The 24,376-nt window shown below is 32.9% G+C and overlaps 1 protein-coding gene across 1 annotated transcript in view; it reads right to left on the reverse strand.

Moving 5' to 3' along the window:
* Positions 1–3,678: 3,678 nt before the first annotated feature.
* LOC141340947 (beta-1,3-galactosyltransferase 1) overlaps positions 3,679–24,376 on the reverse strand; it is a 32,268-nt gene continuing 11,570 nt past the window's right edge. Inside the window, exons 2-3 of the mRNA XM_073846076.1 lie at positions 10,868–10,898; positions 3,679–5,703 (exon numbers count right to left, since the gene is read on the reverse strand). Of these exons, the coding sequence (XP_073702177.1) occupies positions 4,495–5,490 (996 nt within the window). The 5' untranslated portion in view covers positions 5,491–5,703; positions 10,868–10,898 and the 3' untranslated portion in view covers positions 3,679–4,494. The remainder of the gene's footprint in view (positions 5,704–10,867; positions 10,899–24,376) is intronic.

The raw sequence follows: 24,376 nt of genomic DNA on the forward strand, positions 1-24,376 counted from the left end.
ACAAAATAAATAAACCTAATAAAAATAAAAAATAAATTTTTTTAATTTTTTTTTTCTTTTTTCCCCCAATTACTTCAATGCAGTAAAAACTACAAGTAGAGTTACAAGTAATAAAAATAAATATATTTATTAATAAATTTATTTCATAACTTTATAAACACTGTTTTTTTACCCACGTAAAGAGCCAAAATATTTAAAATTTCTTTTTTTCTCCCCATTTCCCCCCTTTTTCCCACCAGTTACTTCAATGCAGTCAAAACTACAAGTTGAGTTACAAGAAATAAAAATAAATATATTTATTAATAAATTTATTTCATAACTTTATAAACATTGTTTTTTTTACCCATGTAAAGAGCCAAAATATTTAAAATTTCTCTTTTTTTCCTCCCCATTTCCCCCCTTTTTCCCACCAGTTACTTCAATGCAGTCAAAACTACAAGTTGAGTTACAAGAAATAAAAATAAATATATTTATTAATAAATTTATTTCATAACTTTATAAACATTGTTTTTTTTACCCATGAAAAGAGCCAAAATATTTAAAATTTCTCTTCCCCCCCCATTTCCCCCCTTTTTTCCCACCAGTTACTTCAATGCAGTAAAAACTACAAGTTGAGTTACAAAAGAAACAAAACAAATAAATCTAATAAAAATAATATATATATTTCATGCATTGTCTTTTTTTGTTTTTTACCTATAAAAAGATCCAAAATATTTAGTTTTCCTTTTTTTTGCCAATTTATTTGATCTTTTTTTCATAACTTCATAAACATTAAATTGCAGCATTGGTTATGGTTCATGGCCTAAAAATTCATTTATTTTAAGTGTTGTTTTTTACCCATGAAAAGAGACAAAATATTTAACTTTTTTCTCTTGTTTGATTGTATTTCCCTTTTCCCCCACCAATTACTTCAATGCAGACTAAACTACAAGTTAAGTTACAACTATAAATAAATAAAAAATATATAAATATATATATATATTAAAATAAAATGTTTCATGCATTGTTTTTTACCCATGAAAAGATCCAAAATCTTTTTTTTAGAAATAAAAATAACTTGCTGTTCATCATGCTTTATTTATTCATTTATTTTTCTTAACTTTATAAACGTTAAATTGCAGGATTGGTTATGGTTTGTGCCACCAATCACTTTAGTGTGATCAAAACTAAAAGTTAAGTTACAATATATATAAAAAATAATTACGTTTTTTTTTTTTTTTTTTTTTTTTTTTTAGCTGTTTTTGGTTAAAAATTTTTACATTTTTATAATATAGGTTGTGTAATGAAATGACTGCCAGGTATGTCAAATGCAATTTTAATTGTTGGATCAGACTTCAGAGTTGGACCTGGCCAAGCTACTTTTTAAGATAATGGGACACCGAAGTGTGCCACTATTCAAGTTAAGTGCCATTTTTGACACTATATTCACCCAGGATGCTCATTGCTTTTAATCCCGCCCTGACAACAGCCTCTTGGAAGCCATCCCATAATAGACACCCATTTCCGATTGAAAATCGTTTGCTGTAAAGCCCTGGCTCCATTATGACACGTACAACAATGCCAAAAACTGTCTTTATTTGTCACGGGTGCTGACAGAGTTTGGCAAGGCCGGCGTTTGGCACATCTGGAGCTGCCTGACCAGTCTGCCAAGTGCCACTACTGTGAGCATTTGGCAGGACAAGCGACTAGCGAAATCCTCCGAGGATGGCGAAGGTGGGTCAGACATTTTGCTGGATCGCCACAGAACATTTATGCTGTCAAACACGCTAAAGGTAAGACGTCAGATTCATTAACGTCATTAATAGTGTTACAAAATGTTAGGAAACAGTTTCCAAACAAGCAAATGTTTTATAAATACTCGAAATGCATCCCAATGAGTTTTCAAAGCCTTTGGAAAATGGCTATATGGCTGTAGATAAGACCTCAATTTTCTTATTACTATAAAAACATATTGGTATTAATTGAACATCAGTGTCAATCAGTATTACTGCAGCCATTAAAAAAAAAAAAAAAAAAAAATCTTGGTTAAAGGGTTTATGCACTTATTTTGAAATACATTATTGTACACTAAGTTTGGGGGTTGGTATGTTTTGAAAGAAGGCTGCATTTATTTAAAATACAGTAAAATGGTAATATTGTGCAATATTACAATTTAAAAGAACTCTTTTCTATTGTAATGTAGATTCAAATGTGATTTATTCTGGTGATGCAAACCTGAATTTTCAGCATCATTACTCGATTCTTCAGTGTCACATGATCCTTCAGAAATCATTCTAATATGATGATTTATTATGTTGAAAACAGTTGTGCTGCTTAATATTCTTGTGGAAATTGATCTTTTTTTCAGGATTCTTTGATGAATAGAAAGTTCAAAAATAGTTTTTTAGACCATTATAAATGTCTTTACTGTTGAATGCAATTATTAATTTCTTTAAGTCTTTGACTTGAGATGATCTTGAGTAAATTATTTTATTATCCCTCAGAATCTTGAAATTAAATAAAACATACAAATATAAAGAGCAATGTTAAAATACATTACTGTACACTAAGTTTGGGGTTGGTACGTTTTTGAAAAAAGTCTTTTTATGCTCTTCAAGGCTGCATTTTTTTTGATAAAAAAGTATAATAAAAATGGTAATATTGTGTAATATTACAATTTAAAATATCTATTTTCTATTGTAACATAGATTCAAATGTAATTTATTTCTGTGATGCAAAGCTGAATTTTCAGCATCGTTACTCCAGACTTCAGTCACACAATTATAGTATGCTGATTTGCTGCTCAAGAAACATTTCTCATGATCAATATTGAAAACAGTTGTGCTGCTTAATATTTTTGTGTGAAATTGGTAACTTTTGAACTTTCTAAAATATTCAAAGAATCCTGAAAAAAATGTGTTTTAGAAAATTATGAATGTCTTTACTGTTGCTTTTGATTAAATTATTGTGTGTCGGCTAAATGCAATTATTAATTTCTTTGTCTTTGACTTGAGATTACCTTGATTAAATTATTCTTTATTATCCCTTTAGAATCTTGAATATAAATGAGCAAAACAAATAAAAAGATCAACGCTGAAATGCATCACTGTACACCAAGTAAGGGGTCGGTACGTTTTTGAAATATGTCTTTTTATGCTCACCAAGGCTGCATTTATTTGATAAAAATTGTAATATAGTTCAAAATGTAGTTTATTCCGGTGACGCAAACCTGAATTTTCTGCATCATTATTCCAGTCTTCAGTGTCACACGATCCTTCAGAAATCATTGTAATATGCTGATTCATGATCAATGTTGAAAACAGTTGTGCTGCTTAATATTTTTGTGAAAATGTATCTTTTTTTCAGGATTGTTTGATGAATAGAAAGTTCAAAAGTTGTGTTATAGAACATTATAAATGTCTTTACTGTTGAATGCAATTAATTTCTTTAAGTCTTTGACTTGGATGATCTTAAGTAAATTAGTATTTTATTATTATATATTATTATAAACAGAAAATTCAAAAGTTGTTTTAAAACATCATAAATGTCTTTACTGTGACTTTTGACTCATATATTGTGTGCCGGCTGAATACAGTTAATTTCTTTACATCTTTGACTTGAGATGACCTTGAGTAACTTTGGAATCTTGAATATAAATGAGCAAAGCATACAAATAAAAAGATCAATGCTTCAAAAGAAAAAGAACATCATTATATATTTTATGTAAAAAATACACAGTATAATACAGTAGTACCCATGGGGGATAATATGTTCATTTTGTTTTCACAGTTAAATGTCACGTCCCCTCAATTACTGTACTCCAGACAGTTGAAAACGGAAAAAACAAAACACTTGAATCACATTTTGGCCTTGATGAAATCTAGAAAAAAAAATTCAGCTTTTTTTTCGTTTCGTTTCTCACCTTCATTAATTCCACATTTACACTCCTACAAGGTTGACCATGTACAGTAGATACTCACAAGATGACACTTGATACCAAGCATTAATGACTTTAGATATACAGATTTACAGTATAACTACAAACATGAGCTGTTGCGAAGCAATGGTGTCCAACTTGGAGTAAGAAAATAATTTGTATACTTTTTATAAATAAGGAGCTATACGCCGCAGTGATCTTTCTCAAGAAAAGACGTCTCTGAACATGTAAACAAACAATGCGGGCGCTTTCACATACAAAAGCAATGGAATTTTCGTTTGTACAACCAGCGTAATTTGCAAAGAAAAGTTGAACGATCAAGAACATTCTGCTGTGCATCCGAAACCAAAAGGAACTCCTTTAGTAGTTTTAGACAGACTGGCACGGGTATATGACCACCCATAGCACAGTCCCCAGCCGATTGAGAAACAATGGGCTCGGCGTGTTTCGAAATCCTCCAGAAGGATGTTTGTTAGTGTTTCTAAGAAAGAACTACAGTTGTCCCAAGGCTCTGTGTCGCATCTGTGCATCTGGGGATTTAAAAAAGGGCACAAATACACATCCTCAGGCATCTCCCGCTAACACTTGAGATGCTTTTTGCTGGTCATGTCGTTCCAGATACGATGCATCTCCTCAGGGGAGATCTGGTGCACGGTAATGACTCGACGGTACCTGCAAAGACTGTAGGCCATTTTCCAGTGATTGAAGCCACTGTTCTGATACGGGTGGATGCCTAGCTTCCTCAAACACACCCCGACGTAAACGTCCTCCAGATGCAAGAGTCTGGTGTGCAAGGAAGTCTTGTAGATGAGCTCCGCGACGTCCGCCGAGAACACGTACCCAGTGCCAGAGCAAAACGGTGGATACTTGCTCTCGGGGTAAAGGTCTCTTGGCATGTACCACTTGCTGCGCATATCTCGAATGGGTCCGCCGTTGATGACGTATCCCGTGAAGTACCTCCGTCGAGGTTTGGTGGCCGGCTTCAAGAGTTTATACACCAAGTTGTCCATGTTCACGAAGATATCGCTGTCTGTTTTCATCACGTACTTGGCTTGGTTGCAGAACGTCGCCACCCAGCGCATTCCCATCAGCGTTTTGAGAGTGAGATTGTGGTACGAGTCGATAAAGTCCTCGACTACGATGTCGTGAAAGATCTCGCTCTCTTGCTCCACCATCTGGTTGAGCACCGCGTCCGTGCTGCGTCCGAGAAGAAACAGCGTAATGATTCGAAGATCGCTGAAGGTGCTTTCGTCTCCCCAGGTTTCCCTGATGGCCTGGCGGGCGTCGAACTCTTTGTGCGTGGTTGTGATGAGGATGACGAGGAAGGGCACGTTGGTTTCGCATTTCTTGGGCTCGTTGATGATGAAGTCGAAGGCGTGGGGGTTTAGCGGACGTGTGCGGATGTTGCCTAAGGTCGTGGTGGCGTTGTTCTTTTGCGTTTTCGGCGTTTTACGCGCCGGGGCGGAGAGTTGGCTCGCGTAGGACGACGTGGGACGGGATATACTTAGGTACCACAGAGCGCTGGCCCAGCAAACGACCGTCAACACGTAGAGGCATGACACTTTTGAAGGCATTGTGATGCATTTACGTGCACTTGGAGCTGAAGATCTCGAACGGCCTCGCAGCCATTAGCGATGGTACCTCAGGCAGAAATGCAGAATGCCGCGGCATTTGTATGCAGCTCGACGTCAACTGTCAGAGCTGTCTTCTCTTCGCATGAAATCGGTGGGGTTTTGTCGCAGGGTTTTGAATGCTCTCTGACACTCTTCCGCATGTTCCACTGAAATCTGAAAAACATGCAAAATATAAAATATTCATGTTATTCAAGATGTTCAGGTCTGTTTTTCTTCTAAAAATAATTAAGGTTTTTCAGGAAAACATTCCAGGATTTTTCTCCAAATTGCAGTTTCAATGCAGCTTCAAAGAGCTCTACACAATCCCAACTGAGGAATAAGGGACCTATCTAGCAGTACAATTGGTCATTTGAAAAGTCACGCATGGTTAGTTCTTAATTTGTGTACCTCGGTTGAGAAAGGTAGGGTAGGGCAAAAAATCTCATTGTTTTTGTCCTCCAACGTCAAAACTGTCCCGACATCGTTGTTTTACCTTTTTTGTAAATTTGACTTTTTGCATACTTCACTCATTATGTAATCATGCATGTGTGATGTAGGGGGAAGTCAAGCTAGTGCAAGACAAGCAGTTGTGGTTAAAGTATAGATTTTGTTTTCTTTCAGGAAAATTACTGATTGTTTCGCTAGATAAGACCCTTATTTCTTGGCTAGGATTGTGTAGAGTCCTTTGAAGCTGCACTGAAACAGCTATTTGGACCTTCAACCCGTCGATCCCCATTAAAGTCCACTACATGGAGAAAAATCTAGCAGAACGATTGGTCATTGTTTGAAAAAAAAAAAAAAGACAATTTACATACTTTTTAACCACAAATGTGCATCTTCAGGCATTGCGTGATCATGTTAGAAAAGACACACGTGGTTAGTTCTTTATTTGTGTACTTGGTTGAGAAAGGTAGGGTAGGGCGAAAAAAAAAAGTATGGATTTTTTTTTTTTTTTTTCAGAAAATGACTGATCGTTTCGCTAGATAAGACCCTTATTCCTTTGGCTGGGATCGTGTAGAGTCCTTTGAAGCTGCACTGAAACAGCTATTTGGACCTTCAACCCGTCGATCCCCATTGAAGTCCACTATGGAGAAAAATTCTGGTATATTTTCCTCAAAAACCATCACTTCTTTTTGACTGAAGAAAGAAAGACATGAACATCTTGGATGACATGAGGGTAAGTAAGTAATACATTTTTTATTCTGGAAGTGAACTAATCCTTTAAGTCTTATTTCAGATATTTATTAAAATTCACAAAACTAACAACTTGAAAGCAGAAATACTGTAGCTATTGACAGTACTGTCAAGAAATTGACTATGGGAAACGACTCTTTAACTGCCCATTGGACATGGATATTGGTGAAAATAATAAGCAAAAAATATCTGCACTATAGCTCCTATCCACCTGTGTCTTCCCATAAGAGTGGGTGCAGCATTTGTACATTTTATGGGTCTGGCTTTAGGTCTCATCCGCTTTCAGCTATTTGAATGAAACCTGCTATGATTACTCTACTCTTAAAGCATACATTTTGATTTAAACAATTTGTCTAAATATTTACCTAAGCAGTTAATAGAGGACATATTAAATTAGGCCTATAGTTAGAGCATGAAATACTATTCAAAACCTTTAATGTTTTACACAACATTCACCTATTTTATCTCACAATTCGTGTCTCTTAATTCAGACTTTTTAACTCCATTTAACTCAAGAATAGTGAGTTGGTCAATTCTGAGGGGGAAAAGCCAGAAGTGTGGAATATAAACTCATGAAATAACCTCATGAGTTGATTTTTTCCTATCAGAATTGTGAGATATAATCTCAGAATTGCGAGGATAGAGACAGAATTTTGAAACTTAAACTTTTTTTGTTCTTTTATTCCATGGCTTCCATAGACTTCTACTATAAAACTGTCATTTTCTGCCACCAGATCTGGCTCCGGCCATAAAAAGTCGTCACTGTTTTAACAATGAAATTGATCTATAAAGAGCTACACTATGTTTGCAGAACTTCAAATTTCCCAACAACCCTTTCACTCTTTACTACATGCAAATAAGGAAAAACATTTTAAAACTAAGAGATAACTAATAGACTTTGGCCATCTGATTCATCACAGTACACTGACAACTGTTTTGTATTAAGTTTTTTAAATTTTATGTTTAATTATGCAATTGATCCATTATCTAAATAGATATGCAGTCATTTCCATAAATCTCCAGAATAGAAATATGAGCACTGGAAGTGAGGTTCAAAATTCTTGTTTCATTTTGTCAACATATGTGACCCTGTACCACAAAACCAAGTAGCATGGCTATATTTGTAGCAATATCCCAAAATACATTGTATGGGACATTATCGAAAATCATAAGGATATAAAGTGAAGATCATGTTCCATGAAGATATATTGTAAATTTCCTACCATACATGTATCAAAACTTCATTTTTGATTAGTAATATGCATTGCTAAGAATTTCATTTGGACAACTTTAAAAGTGGGATTTTCTCAATTTTATTTTTTTGCACCCTCAGATACCAGATTTTCAAATCGTATCCTATCCTAACAAATCATACATCAATGGAAAGCTTATTTATTCAAAAAATTGACCATTTATGTCTGGTTTTGTGGTCCAGAATCACATATCACTCAGTCATAAATGAAAGAACATTTTCAACAGAAATAAAGCTATAAATGCTATATAAGTTGGTGAATGATACAAAACCAAACTGCTCTGTATTTAGAATAAAGTTTGGTGCATGTAAGTGCTAATGAAGAGAAGATTTCTGGCTAATGTTTTTAGAAAATTGTATAAATTGATATTTACAGACAAAAAAAAGCATAAAATAAAATGGTAACACTTTACAATAAAGTGTCATTTGTTAACATTAGTTAATGCATTAACTAAAATTAACAAAGATTAATAATGTAATAAATGCATTTTTCATGTTAGTTAATAAAATACAGTTCATCGTTTGTTCACAGTGCATTAACTATTGTCTTTGTTAACATCTGATTTTATTATTGCATTAGTAAACATTAAAGATGTTTTCTTTCATCTAGTCTGATTCTAAAAGCACTATAGCCCAAAATCTCAAAACAAACCAGTGCATGAAAGAACAATGGTTCTGCCTTGCCTTTTAAAATCAACAAGTTGGAAAATTTGAGATGGAATAGTTTGCAAGAGTGTGAATAAAATACGACTTCAGGCGACCTGAAATGTAATGCAAGAGACATGAACTACTTGACTTTTTAGGAACTTGACAGCAGTGAAGTTTCTGTCATTATATACTCGCCCTGAGGTCATTCCATTCCACATCAAAGTGTAAGTAAATAAAAAAACTATCCCTTTAAGGATTCAACCAAACGTGAGGAACATTGGTTAACTTTAGTAAACACAGAACATCCCTCCTGCTGGAACGCAGCAGCAAACCCCCCGCCTAACTAAATATTTGAATAGACAGAGAGCCAAATATTATGATTTTGAGCTACTGACATTGCAGGAGATTGTTAATGTTAGAATGAATTAAAGAACACGAGGTGGAGAATGTGCATGTGTTTGAAAGCAGCAGTCATCTGTTGTGTTGCCTGTATGGAAATGAGAGCGCTGTGTGATTCCTGCTCTGAAGTTTTCAGCCGTTTAGACTTTTGATAAGAGAGCTGTGTCGGCATATAGCGGCTTTCTGGATGAATCGTCTTCTCAGTGGGGAAGATCACCAATCAGCACATTTATGGAAGTGAGGCAATATAACATGGGAGCTTTACAAAGAAATAATTTATTGTAATATAATCCAAACAAAACTGAATTGGCTGAATTGTTCATTTTTTTATGCGTAACTAATTTGCTGTTTGCTGTCTACTGAAACTGTGACCTGGTAAATGAATATTTTGATGTGAAAGGCACATGCCAGTTAGCTTGGATATATAAAACTAAATATATATTTAGATTTTTTATAGAAAGAAACAGTACATATATTGTGTGTTTTTGCTCACCATTTATCATTATACTATTTAGCTTGTGGATGCCTGATCTAGAAATAGAAAACAAATAGAAAACGGCATTTTAATAATGGAAATATTTATAATTATTAACATTTGATTTAAAAAAATACAAATAACACAATTATAATAAATATATTTTATACAATTTTAATACAATTTTGTGATATATATATATATATATATATATATAACATGCCATTTTTAAAATAGAAATTTATTAACATTTGATAAATTATAAATAACAAAAATACAATTATTTTTATATATTTTTTAAATCATTAAAATATAGAAAGAGTAAACTAAAAAATTACTTTTCAAGAATGGAAATATATTTACAATTTATTTTTTTTATACAATTTTGTGTATATATATTCAAATGGAAATATATTTACGATTATTAACATTTGTTAAATTACAAATAACAAAAAAATTTTTTTTTTTTTTTATATATATATTTAAAATTCAGAAAGAGAAACCAAATTAAAAAATGGCATTTTAAGAATGTAAATATATTTACAATTATTAACCTTAATTTAAATAATAATACATATTTTTTTGCAATTTTAATACAATTTTGTGTGTGTGTGTGTGTGTGTGTGTGTGTGTGTGTGTGTGTGTATATATACACATATAAAAAACATGTCATTTTTAAAATGGAAATATATTTAAATTATGAACATTTGATAAATTACAAATAACACAAAAATGAATTATTATTATTTTTTTTAATATACATTTAAAAAAACATTAAAATGTAGCTGGTAGATGTCTAATATAGAAAGAGAAAACAAATAAAAAATGGCATTTTAAGAATTTTTAATATATACACATATACACACAAATACATGCCATTATTAAAATATATAATTAGTAAGATTTGTTAAAAAAAATAAACAATTTTAAAAATATGTTTTACCATTTTAAAATCATTAAAATGTACAACACTTAAGAAAATTATATTATATAAAATTATATTTTATGATATATACAACTATAGAAAATGTATATTACTATATTTATTATATTAAATAAATTATATTACATAATTGTATTTATTTTATTATATTTTGTATTATATATAAAAATTAAAATATTATATAAATATTATCATAAATGATAAATTAATATGCTTTTACTCACTATAACAGTATATAGCTGGTACTTTTAAATTAATATGATATATTATATACAATTATATAAATACATAATACATATATACATATTACTACTACATATTAAATACATTATTTTACACTGTTATATATAATACAAAATGTAATAAAATAAATGCAATTATTAAAGTAATATAATGATAAATGATAAATTAACATGCTTTTACTCACCATAAGAGTATATAGCTGGAGGATGCATCACCTACAGAAAAGGGGGAAAAAGAAAATTTTAAAAACAATTATGAAGCACAAAATAAAACACAAATACATACAAATATAAATCATATTTAGAATATAACAAAAACATTTGAATGTAACGCCTATCACAAGCCATTATATATGTGACCCTGGACCACAAAACCAGTCATAAGTGTCCATTTTATTTTTTAAATTGAGAATAAATAATATTCTGATGAAATAAGCTTTGCACTGATGTATGGTTTGTTAGTATAGGACAATATTTGGCTGAAAATCTGCAATCTGAGGGTGCAAAAAAACCTAAATGTTGAGAAAATCGCCTTTAAAGTTGTCCAAATGAAGTTCTTAAGTTTTGATATATTTACAGTAGGAAATTTACTAAATATCTTCATGGAACATGATCTTTACTTAATATCCTAATATTTTTGACGGAAAAGAAAAATAATTTTGACCCATACAATGTATTTTTGGTTATTGCTACAAATACACCTGTGGTATATAAGATTGGTTTTGTGGTCCAGGGTCAGTCACTCACACTCGCACACACACTCGCACACACACTCGCGCACACACACTCGCGCACACACACTCGCGCACACACACACGCGCACACACACGCGCGCACACACACACGCGCACACACACACTCGCACACACACACGCGCACACACACACGCACACACACAAGCTATCAACAATCCTGGTTTCTGTGATTCTATCAACCAAGTCGATTCTGATCTTCCATTTCTCTGGTTTGGTTACATTGGACATGTCTCAAAACAATCTGTCTTTCTCAATCAGTGCAATGCATCTTTGTTGTAGTTAAGAAGCCTAAACTCAGCTCTGATGCTCTATGATGAGAAAGCATCATGACAGCCCATGAAGGAGACTAAATAGAGAAGTTACATATGGCAGCCACTCGCTTTAAACAGAGCTGGCAGTGATGAAGCTGGAAACTCAACATCTGATCTTTGAACAAAAATGTGAGTGAGTTTTTGATTTTTGGGAATGCTACAGGTCTAAAGGGGATATTAATGCATATTTCAATTAGTGAGTTTCATTAGTGGTATTTGCTAAGCAATCTCTATACTTGGAGATAGATTTGAACAAACCCCTAACATGAAGTATTCATCTTAACTGTGTAACTCAGGCCATTTTGTGCTCCAGACATGAATGATTGCTCAAATCATATCCCTGTTGAGAAGAGCTGTGCTAGTGCTTTCTAAGCTGCTGGATTTTCACCTGTCAGACGATAAAACAGCTGAGAAAATCCCACAGACTGACACTGAAGGAGTTATGCAGCTAACAGGGAACATTCTCACAAGTTATAGAGGACAAAACATTCTTAAAGTAATTCTTATAACATAATTAATATCTGAATAATCTGAATATTATTAATGTTGAGACTTTGCATCCTCTTTGAACTTTCTCATGACATTTTTTTGAACGTCCTTACGATGTTATTTGTACTTGAACATCCTCAGTGTTGAGAGAAAAAAATGTTACCTTCACTAAAGAATTTTTCAAATAAGTTTTAGAAATTATGACATCCATTCTTTCAAAACATGGATATTGTGGTAAGGAGTAAGATTTTGATTCAGTTCAGATAACTAACATCTTTTTTGGTGATATTGGTATATACTGTTTATCTATGCTTTCTTATTGTTACTCTTTTCTTGCATAAGATCAATAAACTCTGGGAAATTTTGTTGAGAGAAAACATTACAAAATAAAATTATGTAGTATAATGATAAACATTACATTTTGGGTGAAAATAAGGATAATAGAATGTAGTTTAAATTTATCTTTAAATAATGGTCTAATTACAAAAAGAAAATCAAAAATATCTTCATGTGTTTCAATGATGAATAAAGGTCTTGTAGGTTTGGAACGACATAAAGGTCAGTAATTAATCACAGAATGTTCATTTTTGGGTGAACTATCCCTTTAAATAACGTTCTAATTACGATAAGAAACATTAAAATATTACAAATAAATGTTATACTTTGAGTGTTAATAAAGTTAGTAGAAAGTTGTAGGTAAAATATTTTAGAAATCTTAAAAAAACGTAATTATGATAAGAATATTGGACATTTTAATATTATAAACATTATATTTTGGGTGAAAAAGTTAGTATAATGTATAATAGTAACCTGTAATGTTCTAATCATGGTAAAAAAAAAATGGATATTGTAATTTTAGAATATTAAAAAAAAGTGTTATATTTTGGGTGATAAACATTTTGTAAGAAACATTTTAGTAACCTTTAAATAGCGTTCTAATTACTATAAGAAAACCGGACATTTTAACATTACAAATAAATTTCATATTTTGGGTGAAAATAAAGTCAGTAGAATGTTGTGGGTAATTTTTTTTAGTAACCTTTAAAAAAAAGTAACTATTTTAAGAATATTGAACATTTTAATGTTACAATATTATAAACAAACATATTTTGGGTGAAAAGTTAGTATAATGTTGTGAGAAATATTTTAGTAACCTGTTACGTTCTAATCATGGTAACAAACTGGACTTGTAACGTTAGAATATAAAAAATAAATTATATTTTGGGTGATAAACATTTTGTAAAAAACATTTTAGTAACCTTTAAATAGCATTCTAATTATGATAAGAAAACGTTATTTTAACGTTAAATTACAAATAAATGTCATATTTTGGATGAAAATAGTTAGTACAATGTTGTAGGTAAAATATTTTAGTAACCTTTAATAAAAACTTAATTATAACAATATTGGACATTTTAATGATACTATATTATAAACTTAATTATAAAATTATATTTTGGGTGAAAAAGTTAGTATAATGTTGTAAGAAATATTTTAGTAAGCTGTAACATTTTAATGTTAAATTATTACAAATAAATGTCATATTTTGGGTGAAAATAAAGTTAGTAGAATGTTGTAGGAAAAGTATTCTAGTAACCTTTAAAGAACATAATTATGACAAGAATATTGGGCATTTTAATGTTAAAATATTATAAACAAACATTATATTTTGGGTGAAAAAGTTAGTATAATGTTGTAGGAAACATTTTAGTAACCTGTAACATTCTAATCATGGTAACAAACTGGACATTGTAATGTTAGAATATAAAAAAATAAATGTTACATTTTGGGTGATAAACATTTTGTAAGAAACATTTCAGTAACCTTTAAATAGCGTTCTAATTACTATAAGAAAACCGGACATTTTAACATTAAAATATTACAAATAAATGTCATACTTTGGGTGAAAATAAAGTTAGTAGAATGTTGTAGGTAAAATATTTTAGTACCCTTTTAAAAAAAAAGTAATAAGAATATTGGACATTTCAATGTTACAATATAATAAACTAACATTATATTTGGGGTGAAAAAGTTAGTTTAATGTATAAAGGTTACCAAAATGTTTCTTACAAATGTTTAGTCACGACAAGAAAACTGGACATTCATCGTTGTTAAAATATTACAAATGTCATCTTTTGGGTGAAAATAAAGTTAGTAGAATGTTGTAGGTAAAATATTTTAGTAACACTGGACATTTTAATGTTACAATATGATTTATGATGTATACTATGGACTTTTAATAACATTCAAAGACAATGTTTTTATAACCTAAGTTTGTCACCTGGGTATGTCAGCCATTTCTAGTGACCAAAATATTTTAGAGACTAAATAGCAAGACACTAAAAACAGTCAGAACACCCGCAACCACACACTGTAGTGTTTGCACGAGCAAGAACTAGACACATTTCTTCACAAAATGTTAAAATAAACATTATATATTTCTCAGTGGATCATTAGCTAATGTACATTCAGAGCTGCCATGAATTTGATTGATATATTTCCATTCATAATCATACTTGAATGTTCTTGAGCTAATGATCTGTTAAGTATTATTGTAATGTTTGTTAATGACTTCTTAATGAAAGCCGAATCTTTAAGAAGATCATTTGCTTATGCAGAGCCATTCTATGGAAAACTGCAGGGAATCATCTTGGAATTCCATTAATGAATCCATAAAAAAACTCTCACTCTCACTCTCTCTCTCTCTCTCTCTCTCTCTCACTCTCACTCTCACTATATATATATATATATATATATATATATATATATATATATATACATACAGAGAATCTGTATTTAATATGTAATTAAATATATGTATTAAAAGAAATGTAAATTAAGTGAATTTGTCTTGTAAATGCATGTTGATGTACATAGAAATAGAATAGAAACAGAATGAAACACGATGCATTAAGAGCCAGGGGTGTAAACTTTTGAACAGAATGAAGATGTGTACATTTTTATTTTAGCTAAACATATATATTTTTTCCATTTAGTACTGCCCTTCAGAAGCTACAGAAGATAGTTACATGTTTCCTAGAAGACAAAATAAGAAAAATGTACCCTGATCTTCAAATTCAAAAGTTTTCACCCCCAGCTCTTTATGCATCGTGTTTCCTTCTGAAGCATCAGAGAGTGTTTGACCCTTCTGTAATAGTTGCATATGAGTTTCTCAGTTGTCCTCAGTGTGCAAAGATGGATCTCAAAATCATACAGTCATTGTTGGAAAGGATTCAAATACGCAAAAATGCTTAAAAACCAAAGAATTTGTGGGACCTGAAGGATTTTTCTGAACAACGGCGGGCAGTTTAACTGTTCAGGACAAACAAGGGACTCGTGAACTATCACTAAAAAAAAAAAAAAAAAAAAAAAAACGGCTGTGGGTCATTCAGATAACACAGTATTAAGAAAAAAAGTGTATGTAAACTTTTAAACGGGGTCATTTTTTAAGTGCAACTATTCTTTTCTCTTGTGGACTATGTAAACATCTTATGTGAAATATCTTATTCAGGTCAGTACTAAAAAAAAAATAACATGCATTTTGCTTGAGCCCTCATATTTTGCTAAAACAATTAACTTTTTGCAGATTCTGCCAGGTGTATGTAAACTTTTGACTTCAACTGTATATACTGTATGTGTGTACATATATTTGCACAGATGCAAAAAAGGTACATTTTCATGCCTACTTCAAAAAACCATCAAAATAAAAAAAACTGCAAAGTTGCAGTATTCTTTTTATGGCTTTTTGCTGATATGAACGCTGCCATTAAGCTCCACAGTAGTTCGGCAGAACTGGTGACCATCTGTCGTGCAGAAATGAAGGAAATGTTCCCACACTTCTAAACTCACACTGAGTCCAGACCAGGTGGAAGTAAATGCCAATCTATGAAATGACTTTAAAATCACTCTGAAATCTCCCCCTCCTCAAAGGTACGACATGAAAACCATTTTATATTAAGAGCAGGCAAGCGGATGGCATTACGTTTGTGTGTATCCACACACACACACACACACACACACACACACACACACACACACACACACACACACACACACACACACACACACACACACACACACACACACACACACACACACACACACACACACACACACACACACACACACACACACACACACACACACACACACAGATTTACTATCTATATTGGAAGAGTAGTGATAAAACTAGTGTTATCCTGTGTTCATATACACATTGTTGTGCAGCAAACTCCAACATATTAACCTGAATGAAAGTTTCGGGTTTAAACCAAGATAACATCATTCTCCAGGCAGCCTACAAGATGAGCTGCCAGCACCAAGCACACACACACACTCACAAACACATGCCGAAGTGAACTGAATGAGATAATTTCACAATCACGGCATGTTTATCAGAAAAACAGGGAGAAAATTCTGTCTGTAAAAGCAGATAAAGACCTCAAAAGGCCAAATGCCCCTGTTAAAACAAGAAACGACCACAGATCTCCGCTCTATTCAGATAAGCAGCGTGCGGATTCAATTTATTACTTGGCTTTAGCCCGAGACACATTCAAAGCTCACTCTTGGACCAAATGCATTTTATCCTATTGATTTGCTGTGAGGGCTTTAAAGCGCCTTTGATTGACTTAATAAGAAATTGTGGCAGGTTTAAAATTGCTGTAAATAAATCCAGTACACACAGGCTGCGAGATTAAAGTCAACATTGATTCACAATTCACCCTATTTACTTTCTTTGTACACATTCCTGCCGTTATTGCGCAACTCATCAGTGAATGTCATTGTGAAAGGAAAAAAGTTGCAGTAATTTTCTTTGCTTCTATGAAAATACTACATGCACACTAATAAATAAATCTACTATTAGTTTCAAATAGGGATCTGTGGTCGTTTCTTGTTTTACCAGCACAACTTGCACACAAAATATCTCTTTTGCACAATGTACAAAATATCTTTTTCTGTTTAATTTCATGGACAAATATCTTTTTGTAAAACTTCATGTACAGTACTTATGTAAAGTGTTCGTTCTCAGTTTCTGCATGTGTAGTCAACTATTTATTGTAGTTATATTTATATGTGTATAGTCAGATGGTTAACTGTTGTATAGGTCTATAATTGCTTTTCTTATACTCGTACTGTATAAGAGTTGAAACGTTCTGGGGACACCTGAGATTTACAGTTGAAGTCAAAAGTTTACATACACCTATCAGAATTTTTGTGTATTTGAATCCTTTTCAGCAATGACTATATGGTTTTTAAATCCATCTTTTCACACTGAGGACAACTTAGGGACTCATATGCAACTATTACAGAAGGGTCAAACGCTCATTGATGCTCCAAAGGGAAACACAATGCATTACAGTTTTTCTCAATTGCTAAAACACTATAACCAGTCTTTTGAACTAAAATTTCAAAACTATAACGCCATTTTTGAAAAAGCACACCCATTTCTCTAAACTATAAACACTATACCCTGCTTTGACACATGAGTTATATTTGGTGAACTGTTACTTCAAAACTCTACACACAAATCCATACATTTCTCAGTGCTTACACCATGAGGTCATTTAGAAAGCACAAGCATTCAATATTGTTCACTAAAGTCTGCGAAGTTTGAGCTCAATTAGCACACAATTACCCAACTGGAAACACTAGGAGTCAAAATTTAGCACACACCAATCAGAACCTTCGATGGAGATAAAAGGATAAAAGTTTTTCTCAGTCACTTTGGTGCATTTCTCAGATCAGAAATTAAAATATACATTTGTCTGCAGTTTCCTACATTATCAGTTGCTATTGTCATGTTGCTCAAAATGTATTATATACTGTAGTTCTCTGTGCAATAGTCTTACCCCTCAAAACATCAAGTCATTAGCTCATCGTATAAATCACCTAAATGCAAAATTTTTGATCTAGTTGTCCTAAACTGTCAATCATATATTCTACACATTTCTATTAGACTTTTTGTAAATTTGCCATGAATTATTCAAGTGAATCTTGACTTTCACTAATGAAGATAATATAGATCAACCAATGATAAAGCAGTTCTCTGAAATAGATCAAAGGTACATCTCATGAACCTTCCATTGGAAAGCATATAGACAGAGGACAACACAGGAGTTACAAATTCTGACAGTGGACTTTCTTATTTTTATTTTCACCTTTGTGCCCATATTTCTTTTTTTTTTTTTCTGTTTCACAATGACGTTGTGTGCTTTTATTTTATTTTTTTATTTTTTGTCAGACCACTAGTACAAGTGTAACTGTGAATCCTATCCAGTCTTTTTCAATCAATATCCCACATACAGTAATGTGTAATTTTGAAGAGGAAGAGTAGGAGGTGAAAGAGGAAGAGGAGGAGGAGAAGGAGGACGATGATGACAACAACATGGAAGAGACAGAGGAAGAGCAAGGGCAAGAAGACAAGCAGTCTCATATATTTTAGTTGATGAGTGCCAGGGTTGGATCAGGCATGCAAGAGGATTTTACCCCTGCTGCCTGGCCATGCAGGGCTAATTTAGCCTGTGATGCTGAAGAGGTTCTTTGGCCTGTCCCAGACCAAAGACAGGATGCTGGGCAGAATAATTTTTTTTTTTTTTTTTTGCTGTTTTGTACTGTACTCTACAGTACATTAAATTAAGGAATAAAATACTTGCAAAGGAATAGATTTGTTGTGTTCATCATGTGAAAAGTTTTTTATTTGTATTGTTTTTGTAGTATTGTTTTGAATTTATCTCATCAGTGTGTAAAACTGTGTTGTAGTGTGTTTGTTTTTGAGGATTTGTGTGTCATGTTTGAAAGCAAAGTTTGGTTTTTCAGCAAGATTGAATTGTTTTGAGTGGAGAGCTTCATTTTGACCTCAATATAGGAAGTTTGGGGAAATGAGTTAGGAGTTGTGGATTTGTGTTTAGAGTTTCGCAAATAAGAGGCATAATTTCAAGAAATGTGTTTAAGCAATTGAGAAAAACTGTAAGAGCCAGGGAGTGAAAACTTGTTGAATTTGAAAAGAATACTACTGAAAAGAATGATATTTAGGCAAAATAAGGCAAATGTACACATCTTCATTTATTCAAAAGTTCTTAATACATCGGTTTTCATTTTTGTAGCATCAGTGAGTGTTTGAACCTTGTGTAATAGTTGTATATGAGTCCCTCAGTTGTCCTCAGTGTGAAAAGATGGATCTCAAAATCATACAGTCATTGTTGGAAAGGGTTCAAATACACAAAAATGCTAAAAAAACAAAGAAAAGTTTACATATGCCATGGAAAGGTGTATGTAAACTTTTGACTTCAACTGTATTGTAAAAAGGGGCATAATAGGTCTGTGACCCAATTCAGCTCAGTTTCAGTGTCTATTTATAGTGTAGGGGGTGGGACTTTAGGTTCTAGAGAGCTTTTGATTGGACATATTGACGGAAGTGAAAGAGTGTAAGTTTTGAATGCTTATAACTTGTAAATGCAAATTTGGTCATTGTTTTGGAGCACACTAGCTATATATTAACTGTGCTGCAATGTAATGAACACATTTAGAAAAGGTTTCTTGTAAACATGCCTAGTGACAAATAAATTCCCAATCCGTCTTCATGTTTTATTTTGTGACAGGTGCAGATTCACCCAGACATAGAGACTGACTCATCCCGAGCGACACCTGTGCTGTTTGCAACAACTCTAAAATCCTATTCTTAGGGACAAAATGCTGAAAAAAAAAGCTGTTTCGTGGCCAGTCATTTTTCTTAATTCACCCACCATTGGCAGAGGAATACACAGCAGATTGTCTTTTAATCATAATAGCATTTTCAATCTCTCTTGCATTGATTTAAGCCGGCTTCATATCTCTGTGACTAACCTCGCTCTGATATTTTTCATCAATAGTTTTGCATAATTACTAGCCCTATTGCAAATATAATATCAAGCTGTGCTCCTCTTGTAAATGAGCCTGTTATCTGCTAATTTCTTTCTTTAGGAGCTTGATAGAAACACTCGCATTGGTTTTTGTTGCGACAGAATGAAAGCGTGAGGTACACGCACTGCCTTTGTTTCATAAGCTGATGAATTTGTATATGAATTGATTTATTCAGGGACCCCCGTCTAAGGCTGAATTAATTGAGAAAATTAAACATGCAAGCTCTCTTCCAAAACACAGAGAGTTGTCGGTTGTATGGATCCTCATAAGTGAATGATTTGGAACGCTATTCATCTGTGCATCATAGTGCATCCCATGCAAAGCGCAAAAGAGATTCGATTTACAATAGAATTGATTACAATAGAATTTAGAGTTGGTATGTTAAAGGAGAAGTTCACTTCCAGAACAAAACTTTACAGATAATTTACTCAACCCCTTGTCATCCAAGATGTTCATGTCTTTCTTTCTTCAGTCATAAAGAAATTGTTTTTTGAGAAAAACACTCCAGGATTTCTCTCCATGTAGTGGACTTCTATGGTGCCCCCAAGTTTGAACTTCCAAAATGCGGTTTAAATGCAGATTCAAAAGGCTCTAAACGATCTCAGCCAAGGAAGTGGAACAATTGATTATTTTTTTTTAAATTACAATTTATATAATTTTTAACCTCAAATGCTCATCTTGTGTAGCTCTGCGTGTACTCTGTGTATTTCGGTTCATAACAGTTAGGATATGTCGAAAAACCCCATCTCACTTCTGCAGCGATGTAGGAGGATTTTGAAGTTGGAGGAAAAAATTAGATGGGAGTTTTTCAGAGCTAGACAAGATGAGCATTTGAGGTTAAAAAGTGTATATTGTCACTTTTTTTAAAGAAAATAACAGATCATTTCACTGGATATAATCATTCTTCCTTGGCTGGGATCATTTAGAGCCCTTTGAAACTGCATTTAAACTGCGTTTTAGAAGTTCAAACTCGGGGGCACCATAGAAGTCCACTATATGGAGAGAAATCTTGAAATGTTTTCCTCAAAAAAATATTTCTTTACAACTTAAGAAAGAAAGACATGAACATCTTGGATGACAAGGGGTGAGTGAATTATCTGTACATTTTTGTTCTGGAAGTGAACTTCTCCTTTAATAAGTGTAATGCTTTAATCAATGTTAGTTTATTATCATTGAGATACAAATAGTTTTTTTTTTTTTTTTTGGAATTAGATTTTTGTCTGTTTTCATTTAAGTTTTTATCATTTGTATAGTTTTTATTTTCGCTTTAATTATTTTAATATTTCAATTTAAATGAAATGTTGCCCTGGCAGCTAACTGAAATATAACCAGTAGGCTATTAATAAAAAAATATATAAAAATATGTACTTCACAATAAGTAATAAAAAAAATACAATACAATAGAATAATAAATCTAAAATGGTTTTAGAATTAGTAATTGATAATACTGACTAATAAGCATAAACATACATAGTAAATTGCATCCTGAATGAATTAAGCATATTTTTAGTATATCGTTTTATATTTTCATTTTAATTTTAGTTTCAGTAATTTATATTTGCTGTGTAATTTTTATTATTAAATTAAACATTTTGCTTTTAGTTTAGTTAGTTAAAATTATTTTATTTCAACTTATATTTATATTATATTTTTAGTTAATGTTTAAGTAACTTTGTTTGTTTGTTGTGTGGTTTTAGGGTTACATTTTACAATAAGGTCCCATCACTCATCATTAGTTTATGCAATAATTAACATTGACTATCAATGCTCCAGAAGGAAACACGATGCATTGAGTGTACTAAATGAAAAAATATGATATTTAGGCACAATAAGAAAAATTTACACATCTCCATTCTGCTCTAAATGCAACATGCGAGCGTTTGACCTACTTTAATAGTTGCATTTGTCCTCAGTGTGAAAAGATGGATCTGAAAATCAAACAGTCATTGTTGGAAAGGTTTCAAATACACAAAAATGCTAAAAAACCAAAGAATTTGTGGGACCTGAAGGATTTTTCTGAAGAACAGCAGGCAGTTTAACTGTTCAGGACAAACAAGGGACTCATGATCAACTATCACTGAACAAAAAAAAAAAAAAAAATCATTCAAGTAACACAGTATTAAGGATCAAGGAGATGTAAACTTTTGAACCGGGTTGTTTTTATAAATTCAACTATTATTTTCTATTGCGGACTATATGTAAACTTTTACGCGAAATATTATATTCAGATCAGTACTAAATAAACAATAACATGCATTTTGTATGATCCCTCTTATTTTGGTCAAATAATTCTGAAAGGGAGATTTACTTTTATCTGTAACTCTGGTTTTAATAAGCATACAAATACACAGTACATAGCATACTGAATGAATTATAATAATTCACAGTGTGTTGTAGAATTGCCTTCATGTAGGATGCACATGAGTTTATCCAAAACAATGTTTTTCATGATAAAAGCAAATGACGATGCCTTAATAGGCTGTCTATGTAGGCAGCTGACTAGGTTTCGGAACAGAGCCAAAGCTCTAAACCTCTTTTTAGCATTTCTGAATCTATTAAGCACTACAGGCAAATGTAACAATGATGAGCATTGATGGAAAAATAAATAAAGAAGAAAAAAATGCTATATGTAATGCTAATTGATTCAACAGGTGCGCTCATTTGTGTGATTGACAGGCAGTCACCATGGCAACAGAACAGTGGGACGACAGCCAGAGAGACTCACAGAATCCCACACAGTACTTAGAGCCTGTCACTCATGTGCACAAGTATCGACACATCTGCCAAACACACGGCCATCCAAATGTTCACTAAATGATAGTAAAACGATTCTCTCCAGCATCCGCTTCGCAAAATGACTCACTGTCTGTTTACGCGCACACCAGCGGTGTGATTATTGCCAAAAAGAGTGAGGAAATACTCAGATGAAGATGTTTTACAATGACATGGGCAAACCATCAATTCCATCTGCGTGGGTGCCTTGTCATTTTGAAACCCAAATTATAACATAAACTGTTAAACTGAAATGCAACAGGGCTGTTTGCTGTATTTTCCAGCTTTGAATACAAAAGGCTACTTAGTTCCTCGGTGGCCGACCTTCCTCACTTTGTCCGAGCGCTCCTAAAAAAAAAATACCACCATTGGCAGGAATACACAGCAGATTGGCTTTCAATCATAATAGTGTTTTTAATCTGTCTTGCATTGATTTAAGCTGGCGTCATATCTCTGTGACTAATCCTGTCTCTAATATTTTCCATCAATAGTTTTGCCTAATTACAAGCCTACTGCAAATATATCAAGCGCCAACAAGCCAATAAAAATGTCTCCATTTCGGCGCGTCCTCACATTAATGAGATGCGCTCTTTAAAAGTTTATTTTTTCAACTTTTATAAGTGCAAAAGCATGCATGAACTTGAAGGTTAACATGGTCTCACTACATTAAAAAAGTTAACCCTTGAAAAACCTCTACCCAATTTGCTGTTTCCCAGTCTAAAATGTTTATTGATAGAGATGCACCGATTGACTGACTAGTGATCGGAATCGGCTGTTTTTTCGCATGATCGGCCCTGATCGATGACCGGTTGGTCAATTTCTCATCTTGCAGATTCTGAGCCGATCCTTTTATTGCCAGCGATGCATGCAATGACGTCACAGGTAGGGCTGCACGATAGATCGTTTCAGCAACGTCATCGCGATGTACACATGTGCGAAAATTTTTTTTATGTGTGTCTGATGTAAAAATGTAATTAATGTTTAAAGGTTCTTTAAAAACTACAATGCACACGTTGCTTCACCTACTTCATGCATGCAGTCTCTGCGTGCGCGTGGCGAAATGAGCGCGGGACGGGAGAAAAGCACCGAAATGGAAGATTTGGTCGCAAAAAGAAATGCAATGTTGGTCATATGGAAGTATTTTGGATACAAAAAGGATGCTGCTGACCAAAAACAGGTGCTTTGTCGGGAGTGCCTGGCAGTTGTTGCCACAACTCGCGGAAACACTACGAATTTAAGGGACGCGTGGAAAACGCTAGGCGTGCAGCTTTTATGGAACGCCGTTGGGGACAATACCTATTTTATACAACGCGTAAAATTTGGACGCATTAACACGCACAGTTTGTACGCGTTAATACGAAGTATATGTTCGGGTGTCACATCAGACCGCTCAACAGCCAATAGCGTTGCTCTATTTAGGATTTCATTTGCATTTGTGATGCAATGGCACGTTGCTGTATACATATAT

This window comes from Garra rufa, chromosome 8 (assembly GCF_049309525.1).
Source record: "Garra rufa chromosome 8, GarRuf1.0, whole genome shotgun sequence".
In the NCBI taxonomy this organism is placed as follows: Eukaryota; Metazoa; Chordata; class Actinopteri; order Cypriniformes; family Cyprinidae; genus Garra; species Garra rufa.